Below are 15,021 nucleotides of genomic sequence, written 5' to 3' on the forward strand. Positions count from 1 at the left end.
TGGGAGCCAGACCAGCTGGATTTAAATCCTCCTTCTGCCATTTATGCACTGTGTAATTTGGGCAATTTGTTTCATTTTCCTTTGTTTCCTCATCTGTTACAGAGGGATGATAATAATTGTTTCTACCTCTTGGGGTTGCTGTGAGAAATGAATGAGCCCTAAATCAGTGCTTGGGGCATAATCAGGTTTATGATGATGGGAGGATGGATGGTCAGATGACTGGATGAAGGATAGATGAACTGCATGACTGAATGAAGGAAGGGAAGAGTAGTGGGGGAGCAGATGGAGACACACACTCATGAGACACCCTCAGACATTTTATTAGGGGCTTAGAAAGGAGTCCTAGGGGATCATTCTATTTTCCCATGAGTTATGGCCCCAGGAATAGATTAGATCTGGACATAGGACAAGGTAACATCACCCTGGATTTCCACCGTGTCTACCCTCTGAAAGGCCAAGAAGCGATGGGCGAAGTCAAAGAGGTGCTGGCCATTGGCGAAAACCTTGAAGCGATCCAAGCCACAGCGAATGGACAGCTGCAGGGAGAGTGGGGGGCGTGAGGCCAGGGCCAGGACCAAGGCCCTGGAAGGAAGTGGGAAAAGAGAACCCAGACTCACATCAAAGAACTGTCCGGGACCAAATGGGTTATGCGTGATCTTCCTCTCCTCGGATCCCCACGAGCCTTTCAGAAGGCTGTTCCGGACCACGGTACCGTCGCCCATGCGGGGATTAATGTGCAAAGCTATGTCCCCCGTGGAGCCCACCTTGAAGTTGATGGCAAAGCTGGGGACAGAGAGGGAGCAGGAAGTCAGATGGAGTCCAATGGGGAGGGGCCTGTGGGCTGGACCTCTGAGTCCCTAAAGGAGGAGGGGACAGAGGGTCTAGACTGTTGGGTCTGAGGAGGGAGGAGGGGGCTGGGGGTTCCCACCTAGTCTACGTTATACCTCTTGCCTGTGGGGGGCACATAGCCCTTGATGATGATGGTTCTTCGAGCCGTGAGCCCTCCTTGCAGCCTCCCGAAATATGGCACAGGCTGTAGGAAGAGAATGGGGGGGTCCCATTCTCTCTCAGCTTAGCAGAGCCAGATGTGGGAATAAATTTTATTTTTCTTTTCTTTTCTTTCCTTTCTTTTTTTCTTATAAGAGATGGGGTCTCACTCTGTCACCCAGGCTGGAGTGCAGTGGCATTATCAAGTCTCACTGCAGCCTCGAACTGCTGGGCTCAAGCAATCCTCCCATCTCAGCCTCCCGAAGTGCTGGAATTACAGGCATGAGCCACCACGCCCAGCCTTGCAGGAACAAATTTTGTTTTCTTTTAGGCAGAGTCTCCCTCTGTTGCCCAGGCTGCAGTGGCACAATCTCAGCTAACTGCAACCTCTGCCTCCCAGGTTCAAGCAATTCTCCTGCCTCAGCCTCCCGAGTAGCTGGGATTACAGGCGTATGCCACCACACCTGGCTAACTTTTGTTATTTTAGTAGAGATGGGGATTCACCATGTTGACCAGGCTGGTCTGGACCTCCTGACATCAAGTGATCCACCTGCCTTGGCCTCCCAAAGGGCTGGGATTACAGGCATGAGCCATCATGTCGGGCCAAGAACAAATTTTCTTCCTTTTTTTTTTTTTTTTTTGAGACAGAGTCTCGCTCTGTCACCAGGCTGGAGTGCTGTGGCACAATCCCAGCTCACTGCCACCTCTGATTTCCTGGTTCAAGTGATTCTCCTGCCTCAGCCTCCTGAGTAGCTGGAATTACAGGCGCCCGCCACCACGTCCAGCTAATTTTTGTATTTTTAGTAGAGACGGAGTTTCACTATGTTGGCCAGAATGGTCTCGCTCTCCTGACCTCGTGATCCGCCTGCCTCGGCCTCCCAAAGTGCTGGGATTACAGGCGTGAGCCACCATTCCTGGCCCAAGAACAAATTTTCTGAGAGGCCCTACTCCTCCTGGAAAACATCCCCAACCCCTTCCGCTCCCTAAACCTGACCACCAACTCCATCTACCCTCTCCCCACCTCCCACCCCAAACACCCTCAGCCCACTCTCTTTCTGGCTGTCTCAGGTTCCCCAAGGATCCGTGCCCCCCCCCCCCACCGACCATCCATCTCTGTTTCCCCTAAGCCATACCGGGTTGAAGGTTGGGGGTCCTTCCATGGTCTGTGAAGTGAGGAAGAAGCGATATTATTCTCCAAGAGTCAACAGATATCTATGACACACCCATTAGACTCCGGCGTTTCTCCAGGTGCTGGGTTAGTACACCTGGGACTGCAACCCCTCTTAGCTTCCCCCACCCCAATTCTCACCGTTCCCACTCCCCACCCGGGGGCATCTCAGCCCTCCCACTCACGGGCAGGCTGTTCAGCTGTTGATGGCAATGTCCGGGACCCTGAACGATGGACAGAAGGCGGGAAGGGTGAGGGGGCTGAGGGACCCCCACTAAGGGGGAAGACCCTCACCCGTCAGCAAGTACTTACAGGGTAAGGTGGCATCATTGGGGGTCCCTGTGGGCACAGAAAGAGAAAGCGGTTATGAGATGGTCCCCACATTTGGGACTGAAAGATGTCGAGGGTGCCTGCCCTGGGGTGGCCCACCACCACCACCACTGTGCCAGGGAACTCTGGCATCAAAGGGTGGCACCCCAATCACAGATTCATGGAGAGGGGCACCCCATGTTGAGGGATTGCTGATGCCCAGTGAGTCACCCCAAAGTTGTAGGACAATGCCTGGTCCATTCCGTTCTCTGTACCCTTCCCCATGCTGTTCTCCTGCTGTCCCGGGGCCCTCACTCGCTGACCTTCATCTCAGTTTCCGCCTCTGTCTCTGTGTTTCTGTCTCTCTCTCTGTCTTGGCCACACCTCAGCGCAGGGGCTTCCTTCTGCCTAACACCTTTATTTATTTTATTTTATTTATTTATTTATTTGAGATGGGATTTTGCTCTCGTTGCCCAGGCTGCAGTGCAGTGGCACAATCTCGGCTCACCTCAACCTCTGCCTTCCGGGTTCAAGCAATTCTCCTTCCTTAGCCTCCCAAGTAGCTGGGATTACAAGCATGCGCCACCACGCCCGGCTAATTTTGTATTTTTAATAGAGACAGGGTTTCTCCATGTTGGTCAGGCTGGTCTCAAACTCCCGACCTCAGGTGATCTGCTCGCCTCAGCCTCCCAAGTCTAACACCTTTAACTTTTACTCTCTGTCTCTCCCTTTCTCTCTGTTTCCTCGTCTTTTCTCCTCCTTGTAATTAACTCCTTTCTGTCTTGACTTCTATTCTCAGCCAGCTATCCCAAAAGCCCTTTAAAAGTAGCTTTATATAGCCGGGTGTGGTGGCAGGTGTCTGTAATCCCAGCTACTTGGGAAGCTGAGGAAGGAGAATTGCTTAAACCTGGGAGGCGGAGGGTACAGTGAGCTGAGATTGCGCCACTGCACCCCAACCTGGGCCACAGAGCAAGACTCCATCTCAAAAAAAAAAAAAAAAAAAAAAAAAAAAGTAGCTTTATATGCCAGGCACTGTGTCTCACGCCTGTAATCACAGGACTTTGGGAGGCTAAGGTCGGTGGATCACCTGAGGCCAGGAGTTAGAGACCAACCTGGACAACATGGGGAGATTCCTCCCCTCTGTCTTTACAAAAAATTTAAAGATTAGCTGGGGATGGCGGCGTGTGCCTGTAGTCCCAGCTACTCAGGAGGCTGAGGTGGGAGGATCACTTGAACCCAGGAAGTCAAGAATGCATTGAGCTGTGATTGCACCACCACACTCCAGCCTGGGTGACAGGGCCAGACTCTGCCTCAATAATAATAATAAATTAAATAAAATTGAGAAACTCAATTTAATTGCTTGTTATTTATTTTTAATGATGGTGTTAAGCAACCTCTTGGGAATTCATTCACTATCGTGTATTCTTTTCCCTTCCTTATCCTCACTTCCTGACTCACCTTACACACTTCCTCCTACACCAGGAAGCTCTGCCTTCCTGACCCATGGCTAGTCAAGCCCTTCCTTCAGGCTCCCAAAACCTCCTGCATACTCCACATCCCAGCCCCGACCCCTCTGCCTGTGCCCTCCCTACCACAGCCCTGACCATTTCTGATGCCATGTCTGTGAGCCCGGTGAGGTCAGGGCCCAGAGATATCTCAGTCATTCCCGTCTCCAGCCCTGCCTAGCCCAGGGCCTGACCCCTCTGCCTGCCCCCACCCACCCCCTATCCTGGCCCTGATCCCTCTGCCTGGGACCCAACCCAACTGCAACCCTTCAGCCTGGGCCTCCCCTTCCTGGCCCTGATCCCTTGCAGTGATGGGTCTGTCTTCCCAGTGGGCTCCCTTGATCATCACTGGGCTCTTGGCATCACTCAGCAGAGGGAGATGCTTGGGAAATAAATGAATGTGGAACCCGGCTGGGCACCATGGCTCAGCACTCTGGGAGTAATCCCAGCACTCTGGGAGACTGTAGCCAGTGGATCACTTGAGGCCAGGAGTTCAAGACCAGCCTGGCCAACATGGTGAAACCCCATCTCTACTAAAAATACAAAAATTAGCTGGATATGATGGTGGGTGCCCATAATCCCAGTTACTTGGGAGGCTGAGGCAGGAGAATCGCTTAAACCTGGGAGGCAGAGAGTGCAGTGAGCCAGAATCACGCCACTGTACTCCAGCCTGGGCGACAGAGCAAGACTTCATCTCAAAAAGAAAAAAATAGGCCAGGCCCAGTGGCTCACGCCTGTAATCCCAGCACTTTGGGAGGTTGAGGCGGGCAGATCACAAGGTCAGGAGATCGAGACCATCCTGGCTAACACGGTGAAACCCTGTCTCTACTAAAATATTAAAAAATTAGCCGGGTGTGGTGGCGGGCACCTGTAGTCCCAGCTACTCGGGAGGCTGAGGCAGGAGAATGGCGTGAATCCGGGAGGTGGAGCTTGCAGTGAGCCAAGATTGCACCGCTGCACTCCAGCCTGGGCAACAGAGCGAGACTCAGTCTCAAAAAAAAAAAAAAAAAAAAAGAAAAAGAAAGAAAGAAAAATGAATGTGGAACTGAATTTAGAAAGGAAGGACACAAGAAGGAATGGGACCCCTCACACCTGGGGCGGGGGGAGCTGGCCTCCGATGAAGTTGATTGATTGAAGTTGCAGATCCCCATCCACTTGCAGGTGGGTGACCATCTGCAGGGGAAGCCGGTGCCCATACTCATAGAAGGAATTTCCATTTACCACCACCTGGAGGGCAGAGATGGGAGGTCAGGAGTCAGCACCCCATAATCCTGGGAAGGTAGAAACAGGAAGCAGGGGCCGGGTGCCATGGCTCACGCCTCTAATCCCAGCACTTTGGGAGGCTGAGGTGGGCGGATCATTTGAGATCAGGAGTTCGAGACTAGCCTGGCCAACATAGTGAAACCCCGCCTCTACTAAAAATACAAAAATTAGCCAGGCGTGGTGGCATGCGCCTGCAATCCCAGCTACTCGGGAGGCTGAGGCAGGAGAATCGCCTGAACCCGGGAGGTGGAGGTTGCACTGAGCCAAGATCACGCTGCTGTACTCCAGCCTGGGCGACAGAGCAAGACTCTGTCTAAAAAAAAAAAAGCAGGGAACAGGGATCTTTTTCATTGGGAGTCAAAAGTCTTGGGGATGAGCTGGGACAGCCTCAGCATCAGGAACCTTGGAGTCCACAGCTCAGAGGCCAAGCTAGGGTCAAAAGTCAGCTCACTGGCCAGGCGCGGAGGCTCATGCCTGTAATCCCAGCACTTTAGGAGGCCAAGGTGGGGGGATCATTTGAGATCAAGAGTTTGAGACCAGCTTGAGCAACATAGCAAGACCCTGTCTTTACAACATAGCAAGACCCTGTCTTTATAAAAACATACAAAAATTAGCCAGGCGTGGTGGTGTGCACCTGGAGTCCCAGCTACTCTGGAGGCTGATGCGAGAGAGTCACCAGAACCTGGGGAGGTTGAGGGTATAGTGAGCTGTTTGCATCACTGCACTCCAGCCTGGGCAACAGAGCGAGACCCAGTCTCAAGAGAAAAAAAAAAGTACATGGTTTGCAAAAAACACAAACTGGTAGGAGGAAATACACATGAAATGTATTACAAGGCTCTCAGCAGTAGGGTAAAGGGACTAAGGGAAAGAGCTAAAAGAGGATTTTTAAAAATAGGCAGGAAAGAAGGAAAAGAAAAGAAAGAAGTTGACATAAAAAGTGGGGATGGAACAAGGAAAGAAGGGAAGGAGGGAGGGAGAGAGAAGGAAGAAGAGAGCAGGGAAGGGGGGAAGGAAGGAGGGAAGGAAAGAGGAGAGAACGGAGAAACAGGAAGGAAAAAGAGGAAAAAGAAGGAAGAGGCCGGGCACAGTAGCTCATGCCTGTAATTCCAGCACTTTGGGAGGCCGAGGCGGGCAGACCACCTGAGGTCAGGAGTTCGAGGCCAGCCTGGGCAACATGATGAAACCCTGTCTCTACTAAAACTACAAAAATTAGTTGAGCGTGGTGGCACGTGCCTGTAGTCCCAGCTACTCGGGAGGCTGAGGCAGGAGAATCTCTTGAACCCAGGAGGTGGAGGTTGCAGTGAGCTGAGATCGTGCCACTGCACTCCAGCCTGGGCAACAGGGTGAGACTCTATCTCAAAAAAAAAAAAAAAAAAAAAAGAGAGAGAAAGAAAACGAAGGAAGGAGGGAAGGAAGGAAGGAGCCGAGATGGCGCCACTGCACTCCAGCTCAGGAAACAAGAGAGAAAGCACGCAAACCTTGTAGTGCTCAGCCAGGACTAGGAAGACCAGCTCGAAGGCGGCGCCCTTTTTGAAGGGCATGCTTCTCTTCCTCTCTTCGCTGCCCCACTTCCCGCCCTGCAGGGTGTTGAAGACCACCTTGTCCCAGCCGTCAAACCGCGGATTGAAGTGGAAGGCGATGTCTGCGCCCGGGTCCTGTCCCACCGCAAAGTTCACGAAGAATCTGGCGGGACATGAAGGGCTCGTTCCCCTGGTGCCACCTCCCTGTGCCTGGGGGCCCCCTCTAGGAAGCCCTCTCCCCGCCGCCCTGTCCCAGGGCTCCCTGGTCCGGACCTCAGCACCTGCTCTGAGGGGCGACCTTGGCACTGTGGGCTATGGTGTGGAGGGGGCGTGAATTCTGAGGGGGGCAGATTCCCACCACCACCACACCTTCGCTCACAGCCTTTCCTTCCTTTTTTTTTTTTTTTTTTTTTTTTTGAGACAGAGTCTCGCTCTGTCGCCCAGGCTGGAGTGCAGTGGCGCAATCTCGGCTCACTGCAAGCTCCGCCTCCCGAGTTCACGCCATTCTCCTGCCTCAGCCTCCCGAGTAGCTGGGACTACAGGCGCCCGCCACTGCGCCCGGCTAATTTTTTTCTATTTTTAGTAGAGACGGGGTTTCACCATGGTCTCGATCTCCTGACCTTGTGATCCGCCCGCCTCGGCCTCCCAAAGTGCTGAGATTACAGGTGTGAGCCACCGCGCCCGGCTTTTTTTTTTTTTTTTTTTTTTTTTTTTTTTTGAGATGGAGTCTTGCTCTGTTGCCCAGGCTGGCGTTGGAGTGTCACAATCTCAGCTCACTGCAACCTCCACCTCCCGGATTCCAGTGATTCTCCTGCCTCAGCCTCCCAAGTAGCTGGGATTATAGGTGTGCACCACCACATCCAGCTAATTTTTGTATGTTTAGTAGAGATGGGGTTTCACCATGTTGGCCAGGCAGGTCTCGAACTCCTGACCTCAGGTGATCCACCTGCCTCGGCTTCCCAAAGTGCCGGGATTACAGGTGTGAGCCACCGTGCCTGACCTTTGTTTTCTTTTTTTGAGACAGGGTCTCACGGTCTCGCCCTGTCCTCCAGGCTGGAGTGCAGTGGCCACGATGGCAGCTCACTGCAGCCTCAACCTCCTGGGTCAACTGATTTTCCTGCATCAACCTCCCTAGTAACTGGGACTACAGGCTCATGCCACTATGCCTGGCTTTTTTTTTTTTTTTTTTTTTTGTAGAGACGGGGTCTCACTATGTTGCCCAGGCTGGTCTCAAACTCCTGGGCTCAAGCAATCCTACCACCTCGGCCTCCCAAAGTGCTGGGATTACAGGTGTGAGTTGCTGTACCCAGCCCACCTTGCCTTCTTAGACCACCTCCTCCAGCCTCTTTCCAACTTCCAGTTATGACTGCTACGAGTCTGCCACGGGCCAAGCTCTGTCCTATGCATTTGGGTCTCCCTGCTCTGCTCCTGGCCCTGAAGATCATTTCCCTGATGCAGCCACAGGGCCCCTGTGAACACCCATGCCATATCACATTCTGCGCCCCTGGGCACACCAGCATCCTTGAAATTGCTCTCCAGGGCAGGCACACACCTGTCTCAGGGCCTTTGCACTGGCTCTTCCCTGTGCCTGGACGGCCCTTCCCTCAGCTGTTCCCGGGGATCCCTCTCTCCTTCTGTTCTTTGCTGAAATGTTTCCTTCCCAGGCAGACCTTCTCTGGCCGCCTTTTTAGTTTTTTTGAGACAGTCTATCTTTGTCACCCAGGCTGGAGTGCAGTGAAGTGATCTCAGCTCACTGTAACCTCTGCCTTCAGGGCTCAAGTGATTCTCCCACATCAGGCTCCCAAGTAGCTGGGATTATAGGCACCTGTTACCAGGCCTGGCTAATTTTGTATTTTTAGTAGAGATGAGATCTTGCCGTTTTGGCCAGGCTGGTATCCAACTCCTGACGTCCTGGCTTAGCCACCCAAAGTGCTGGGATTACAGGCGTGAGCCACAGCGCCTGGCCTGGACTTCTTTTTTATGTTTTCCCTACTAGGACGTCAGCTCCATGAGGGCAGGGGTCTCTGTCCTGTTCACTCCTCCATCCCTAGTGTCAGGACACAGAGTGGGCACTCACTGAAGAAGTAAACAATAAATAAATAAACAACAGGCTGGGTAGAGTGGCTCACACCAGTGCCTGATCCTCCCAGCACTTTAGGAGGCCAAGGCTAGAGGATCGCTTGAGCCCAGGAGTTCAAGACCAGCCTGGGCAACATAACAAGACTTTGTCTCTACAAAACAAATAATAATAATAAATAAAAATTAAAGCTGGGCGTGGTGGCTCACGCCTATAATCCCAGCACTGGGAGGCCGAGGCAGGTGAATCACCTGAGGTCAGGAGTTCGTGACCAGCCTGACCAACGTGGAGAAGCCCCATCTCTACTGAAAAATACAAAATTAGCTGGGCGTGGTGGCGCATGCCTGTAATCCCAGCTACCGGGGAGGCTGAGGCAGGAGAATCACTTGAAACTGGCAGGTGGAGGTTGCATTGAGCAGAGATCGCGCCATTGCACTCCAGCCTGGGCAACAAGAACGAAACTCCGTCTCAAAAACAAAAAAGTTAAATATTAAATTAGCTGGGCGTGGTGGCGCATGTCTGTAGTCCCATCTGCTTGGGAAGATGAGATGGGAGGATCCCTTGAGCCCAGGACTTGGAGGCCGAAATGAGCTATATTGTGCTATTGCACTGCAGCCTGGGCAACACAGCAAGACCCTATCTCTAAGGGAAAAAAAAAGTCATATGAGGCCAATTATTGTCACCGTGTTAAGGCCCTTTATAAAAAGCTAAGACTGGGCCAGGCACAGTGGCTCACGCCTGTAATCCCAGCACTTTGGGAGGCTGAGATGGGCGGATCACTTGAAGTCAGGAGTTTGAGACTAGGGGACCCCCTGGCCAACATGGTGAAACCCTGTCTCTCCTAAAAATACAAACATTAGCCGGTATGCTGGCACGGGCCTGTAATCCCAGCTACTCGAGAGACTGAGGCAGAAGAATCGCTTGAACCTGGGAGACAGACGTTGTAGTGAGCCGAGATCATGCCATTGCACTCCAGCCTGGGCGACAAGAGCAAAACTCCATCTCAAAAAAAAAAAAAAAAAAAAGAAAAAGAAAAAAAAGAAAAGAAAGTGAAGTACAGAGAGTTATAGTCAGTTTCACCCTTTCACCAGCATAGAGCTGGGGAGTGGCAGAGCTGGGATTTTAACTCGGGCACCCAGGCCTGGGCCTGTGATCGCAATTCCTGCTATTGCACCCATCGGCTTCAGTCTAATGTCCAACTCAGGGGCTGCCTCTCAAGGTGAGCCCTCCCTGAACCTTCCGGCCCCCACATAGCCACTCCTGATCTGCCCCAGGCTCGTCTCTGGCTATTGGGTGGGGCAGCAAAAGAGTCCCCTCCTCACCAGGGTGGGGTAAGGCAGAAAGCCCCCAACAGCCAGGCCCAGAGCACTCTGTGGGAAGTCCCCTGCCAGCCCAGCCTGGCTTGGGGAGGGTCTTACCTCCTCATGTGCTCGTTGGCTACTCCTTGGATGTAAACAGACATTCCCACGCTGAGCCCGCCCGGGATGGGCTTGTAGTAAGGCAGTGTCTGGAGAAGAGGCCTGGTGAGGGGACTCACAAGCCATCTGCCTGTTGCAGCCTTTACCCCTCCCGGAAAAGCCCCCCAGTCCCTTAAGCAGGGGAGAGGAAACCACGGGTGAGGACCAGGTTGAAGATGACGAGGGCCGACAGTTAGACGTGGACACAGACAGCCTGAGGGCAGGGTGGGTGTAAATTGAGGGTCTGGGTCAGCTTTGGATAAATTAAACCACAGAGTTAGATGGGCCCCCCCAGGATCAGGGTAGGGAAAATTGGTGTGAGGGCTTATGGACGGAGCTGCGGGCAGGGTGGGGCCTGAGTCGGCGTCTCACCGGGTTGTAGGTGGGCTGGTAGCCCGGTGCAGGGACATAGGCCATTGCTCGAAGTTGCGCTAGTGGCTGGTCCTGTGAGAAGAGCTGCAGAAGTGGGAGATGGTGGCGGATGGCAGGCGGTGGTGGCTCTTATACCCAGGGTAAGGGCGTGGCTGGCAGGGGAGGATCCATAGGGCTTGTCTTCTGGGACTGTCAGGCTGTCGGCTTCTCCTAGAGCGCACCCTAGTCTCCCTTCCCTTGCCAGCTTACCTGGTGACCAGCCAGGACCCAAATCACCTGGATCCCCTCCCCTATCCCCCCTGCAAAGAGGAAGTGCTGATGAACTTCGGCCCTGCCAGGGCCTTATCAGAGCCCATAAAACCCTGCCCAGAATTCTGTTGGCAGAGGGAGGGTGAGAACAGGCAGGGCAGGGCAGGGCTGCAGGAATGACCCAGGACAGGTGGGCAGCGGAGGAGGAGAACTCAGAGGAACTGCAAATTCCTGCCTCTCCCAGCAACTGTGAAGGGACCTACATTGATTACGTGCCCACCACACGGCTTTACCACGTACGTTGTAGTGTAGTGAGAGTGGTTTAGATTACTAGTGTGTGGAGCCAGAGGTTCTGGGTTCAAATCCTGCCTTTGCCACTTCTCAGCTGTCTGATCTTGGGTCAGTGCCTTACCCTCATTTTGCCCATATGCTTATCTGTAAAATGGGGATAGTAGTAGTATCAGCTGGGTGCAGTGGCTCATGCCTGTAATCCCAGCACTTTGGTTGGCTGAGGTGGGTGGATCATCTGATGTCAGGAGACCAGCCTGGTGAAATTCCAGTCTCTACTAAAAATACAAAAATTAGCCAGGCATGGTGGCGGGCGCCTATGATCCCAGCTATTTGGAGGCTGAGGCAGGAGAATCGCTTGAACCTGATGGTGGAGATTGCAGTGAGCCGAGATCATGCCACTGCACTCCAGCCTAGGTGACAGAGGGACACTGTATCGAAAAAAAAAAAAAATTATAACAGAGGAAACAAGCATTGAATAGCTTTCAAAAAAATTTTTTTTTTTTTTTTTGAGACGGAGTCTTGCTCTGTTGCCCAGGCTGGAGTGCAGTGGCCGGATCTCAGCTCACTGCAAGCTCCGCCTCCTGGGTTCAGGCCATTCTCCTGCCTCAGCCTCCCGAGTAGCTGGGACTACAGGCGCCCGCCGCCTCACCCGGCTAGTTTTTTGTATTTTTTAGTAGAGACGGGGTTTCACCGTTTTAGCCAGGATGGTCTCAATCTCCTGACCTCGTGATCCGCCCATCTCGGCCTCCCAAAGTGCTGGGATTACAGGCTTGAGCCACCGCGCCCGGCCCAAAATATTTTAAACATGAATTTGTGATCCAGTAATGCCTGTATGTCGTTAATCTACCAAATAAGAAGATCTAGCAGTGGGTCCAACAGTTACTCAAAAAAAAAAAAAAAAAAAAGAGTAGTATCAACATTGGGCTGGGTGTGGTGGCTCATGCCTACAATCCCAGCACTTTGGGAAGTTGAAGCAGGAGGACTGCTTGAGCCCAGGAGCTCAAGACCAGTCTGGGAAATATAGCGAGACCCCATGTCTAAAAAATAAAAATAAAAATTAGCTGGACACGGTAGCACACAGCTGTATGCCTAGCTACTCGGGAGGCTGAGGCAGGAGGATTGCTTGAACCCAGGAGTTCAAGGTTACAGCGAGCTATGATCATGCCACTGCACTCGAGCCTGGGTGACGGACTAAGACCCTGTCTCTAAAACTAAAAACAATAATAGTCATATTAATAATCATAATAGTATCAACTTCATAGAGTCCTTGATCATTAAGATAATAAATGCTCAGAACAGGACTTGGCATATAGAAGTCATTACATTAATGCTTGGTCTCTTGCAGTCATTCCAAACGTAAATCCAAAAGATTGGGAAGATATACGGATAAAAAGCCCTGAAGTTTTTGTTTGTTTGTTTTGTTTGTTCATTTTTGAGACAGAGTCTTGCTCTATCACCCAGGCTGCTGTGCCGTGGCACCATCCCGGTTCACTGCAACCTCTGCCTTCCGGGTTCAAGCGAGTCTCCTGCCTCAGCCTCCTGAAGAGTTGAGATTACAGGCATGCCCCACATCCGGCTAATTTTTGTATTTTTAGTAGAGACCAGGTTTTCTCATGTTGGCCAGCCTGGTCTCAAACTCCTGACCTCAAGTGATCAGCCTGCCTCAGCCTCCCAAAGGGCTGGAATTACAGGCATGAGCCACTGCACCCGGCCAGAAACCCCAAAGTTGTTTGTCGTTTTTTTGTTTTTTTGAGACAGTCTCGCTCTGTCGCCCAGGCTAGAGTGCAGCAGCATGATCTTGGCTTGCTGTAACCTTACCTCCCAGGTTCAAGGATTCTCCTGCCTCAGCCTCCCCAGTAGCTGGGACTACAGGCACCTGCCACCACACCCAGCTAATTTCTGTATTTTTAGTAGAGACGGGGTTTCACCATGTTGGCCAGGCTGGTGGCGAACTCCTGAACTCAGGCGATCCACCTGCCTCAGCCTCCCAAACTGCTGGGATTACAGGTGTGAGTCACCGTGCCCAGCGCTCCAAAGTTTTAAAGAAATGAGGCTCAAGATTTGGTAACAAGGGAATCCCAGCCAGATGCCAGCACCAGATCCCATGTGCTGTGCAGTGAGAGGTGCCAGGCAGGGCACGAACGCCACCCTCAACCCCAGGGCAGGCAGGGAGACCGGGAAGCCTTGCAACCCAGGGGGAGCCCAGCGACTTTTGCTCACTCCCTCCTTCCCTGGCTCCCTTGTGCCCCTCGCCTGCCCGCTGCCAGTCTGAATGGCCATCACCTCCATGCCACCCATTCTCATGCATCCAACCTCTAGCCCCAGCCTTCAGGACTGCGGTCTCTGGAGCCCCCAGGGGCATCCCAGCCCCTCCCACCTCTCCTCTTTCCAAGAAGATCACCGGGTTCTTTACTTTGCTTTATTGTTCGTGGGGTGAAGATAAGGCCTTGGGCTTGAGGAAGTCATTGTCATATAGTTATAAACTGGGAGACTGGGTGAGAAGGCATAGAGACAACGGTCATCGCCCATCCTCCCTTTCTGCAGATGAGGTGGGACAAGGCCAGCCCCCTGGCTGGGAAACGGGATGCGAGAGCTCTCAGAGCTTGGAGAAGGTGACGCTTTTCAGTTCCTTGTTCTCAGTCACAGCTTGGACCGACTTGGTGATGTCCTGGGTCTGCAACATGCTCATGTTCCAGGACGCCTGGTACCGAGGGTGTTGGGAAAGAGGAGACAGATTAGCAGGGGCCAATCAGGATGAAGCATGCGGCACCCTGAGCCTTGGTTAGTCCCTGGGGTTAGAGGAGGGCTGTGACTGGTTGGAGCAAGCGCCTTACCACATAGTTGAGGCTCTCGGCCACCGAATGGTTGCGGGAGTAGAGCAGGTTGACCTTGGTGCTCTGCACCGCCACGGGGCTCTTGCTGGAAATCTCGGCCGCCAGCGCTAAGGCAGCATCGAGCATGACCTCCTTGTCTGGGAACACCCGGCTGCAGCCAAAGAGATCAGGGACCGGGTGGGCTGGGAAGGGCTCTCTCCCCCAGCCTCCCGCAGATGAAGAAGTGGCCACTCACAGAGGAAGGCCCAAGACCCCAGAGAAACAGCCCAATGGGAGCAGGGGACTGACCCCACACTAAAGAAATGACCTCGCCAAGAAAGGATGCCACTTGGAATTCTCGAGCGAGGAGGCCTCCACCCCTCCAGGCCTGGCTGCCCCCAGCACTGAGCCACCAGGGCCATGGCCCTACCTGACCAGGCCACAGCCCAGGGCCTCATCAGCCATCATCTTGCGGGCGGTGAAGGCCAGCTCGTTGACCAGGCTGCAAAGAGGAGCGTGCATCAGGAGGTGGCTGTCACCCCGGGGCTGCGAGATGCTCTGGGGTGCCCCGCCCACACACCCACACCCCCTGCACCCACCTCTGGTTCCCGATGACCTTGGGCAGGCGCTGCAGTGTTCCTACATCGGCAGCCAAACCCACGTCCACCTCCTGGGGGAGGAACCGGGTCAGTGTTTGGTTTCTGCCCAATACTGTGCCCCTCGCAACGGCAACGTCCATGAAATTTCATGTTTACTGGAGAGTCCCGTCCCACCTTCACCCCAGGGACTTCCTCCAAAGTCCCACTCCATTGCCCAGGCAGCTTCCTGGCTCAGGCAAGTTCCTTCAACCTAGAATAGAGCCCGCCTTCCCACTCACACGCCCTCCCATCCCTTCAGGGCAGCTCCATCTGTCATGAGAGAGGCGCCCTCTTCACCCTACCTGAGACCCTTTTACTGTGTCCGCGGCTCCATCCTGCCTCCCACCTTCATCCGTATGGCCCCAGGAGCAA

At 53.2% G+C, this 15,021-nt stretch overlaps 2 protein-coding genes across 2 annotated transcripts in view; both read right to left on the reverse strand.

Moving 5' to 3' along the window:
* Nucleotides 1-299: 299 nt before the first annotated feature.
* LGALS4 (galectin 4) lies at nucleotides 300-11,616 on the reverse strand. The gene is made up of 10 exons (XM_050769258.1): nucleotides 10,659-11,616; nucleotides 10,248-10,336; nucleotides 6,711-6,915; nucleotides 5,062-5,196; nucleotides 2,468-2,494; nucleotides 2,341-2,379; nucleotides 2,121-2,150; nucleotides 945-1,033; nucleotides 618-783; nucleotides 300-536 (listed from the first exon to the last, which is right to left on the reverse strand). Exons 1-10 carry the CDS (start codon nucleotides 10,701-10,703, stop codon nucleotides 390-392), a joined length of 972 nt encoding a protein of 323 aa, XP_050625215.1. The 5' UTR covers nucleotides 10,704-11,616; the 3' UTR covers nucleotides 300-389.
* Nucleotides 11,617-13,603: 1,987 nt separating this feature from the next.
* Nucleotides 13,604-15,021, reverse strand: part of ECH1 (enoyl-CoA hydratase 1) — a 72,690-nt gene continuing 71,272 nt past the window's right edge. Inside the window, exons 8-11 of the mRNA XM_050769260.1 lie at nucleotides 14,611-14,681; nucleotides 14,442-14,513; nucleotides 14,033-14,183; nucleotides 13,604-13,899 (exon numbers count right to left, since the gene is read on the reverse strand). Coding sequence (XP_050625217.1) covers nucleotides 13,795-13,899; nucleotides 14,033-14,183; nucleotides 14,442-14,513; nucleotides 14,611-14,681 — 399 coding nt within the window. The 3' untranslated portion in view covers nucleotides 13,604-13,794. The remainder of the gene's footprint in view (nucleotides 13,900-14,032; nucleotides 14,184-14,441; nucleotides 14,514-14,610; nucleotides 14,682-15,021) is intronic.

This window comes from Macaca thibetana, chromosome 19, assembly GCF_024542745.1.
Source record: "Macaca thibetana thibetana isolate TM-01 chromosome 19, ASM2454274v1, whole genome shotgun sequence".
In the NCBI taxonomy this organism is placed as follows: domain Eukaryota; kingdom Metazoa; phylum Chordata; class Mammalia; order Primates; family Cercopithecidae; genus Macaca; species Macaca thibetana.

Excerpts from the sequence above, each read along its gene's own strand:
- LGALS4 (XM_050769258.1), bottom strand. The coding sequence starts at position 10,703 with ATGGCCTATGTCCCTGCACCGGGCTACCAGCCCACCTACAACCCG. Across the intron at positions 10,337-10,658 it reads ACCAGCCCACCTACAACCCG|ACACTGCCTTACTACAAGCC; the intron begins GTGAGACGCCGA and ends CCTCTTCTCCAG. Across the intron at positions 5,197-6,710 it reads TCCTGGCTGAGCACTACAAG|GTGGTGGTAAATGGAAATTC; the intron begins GTTTGCGTGCTT and ends TCTGCCCTCCAG.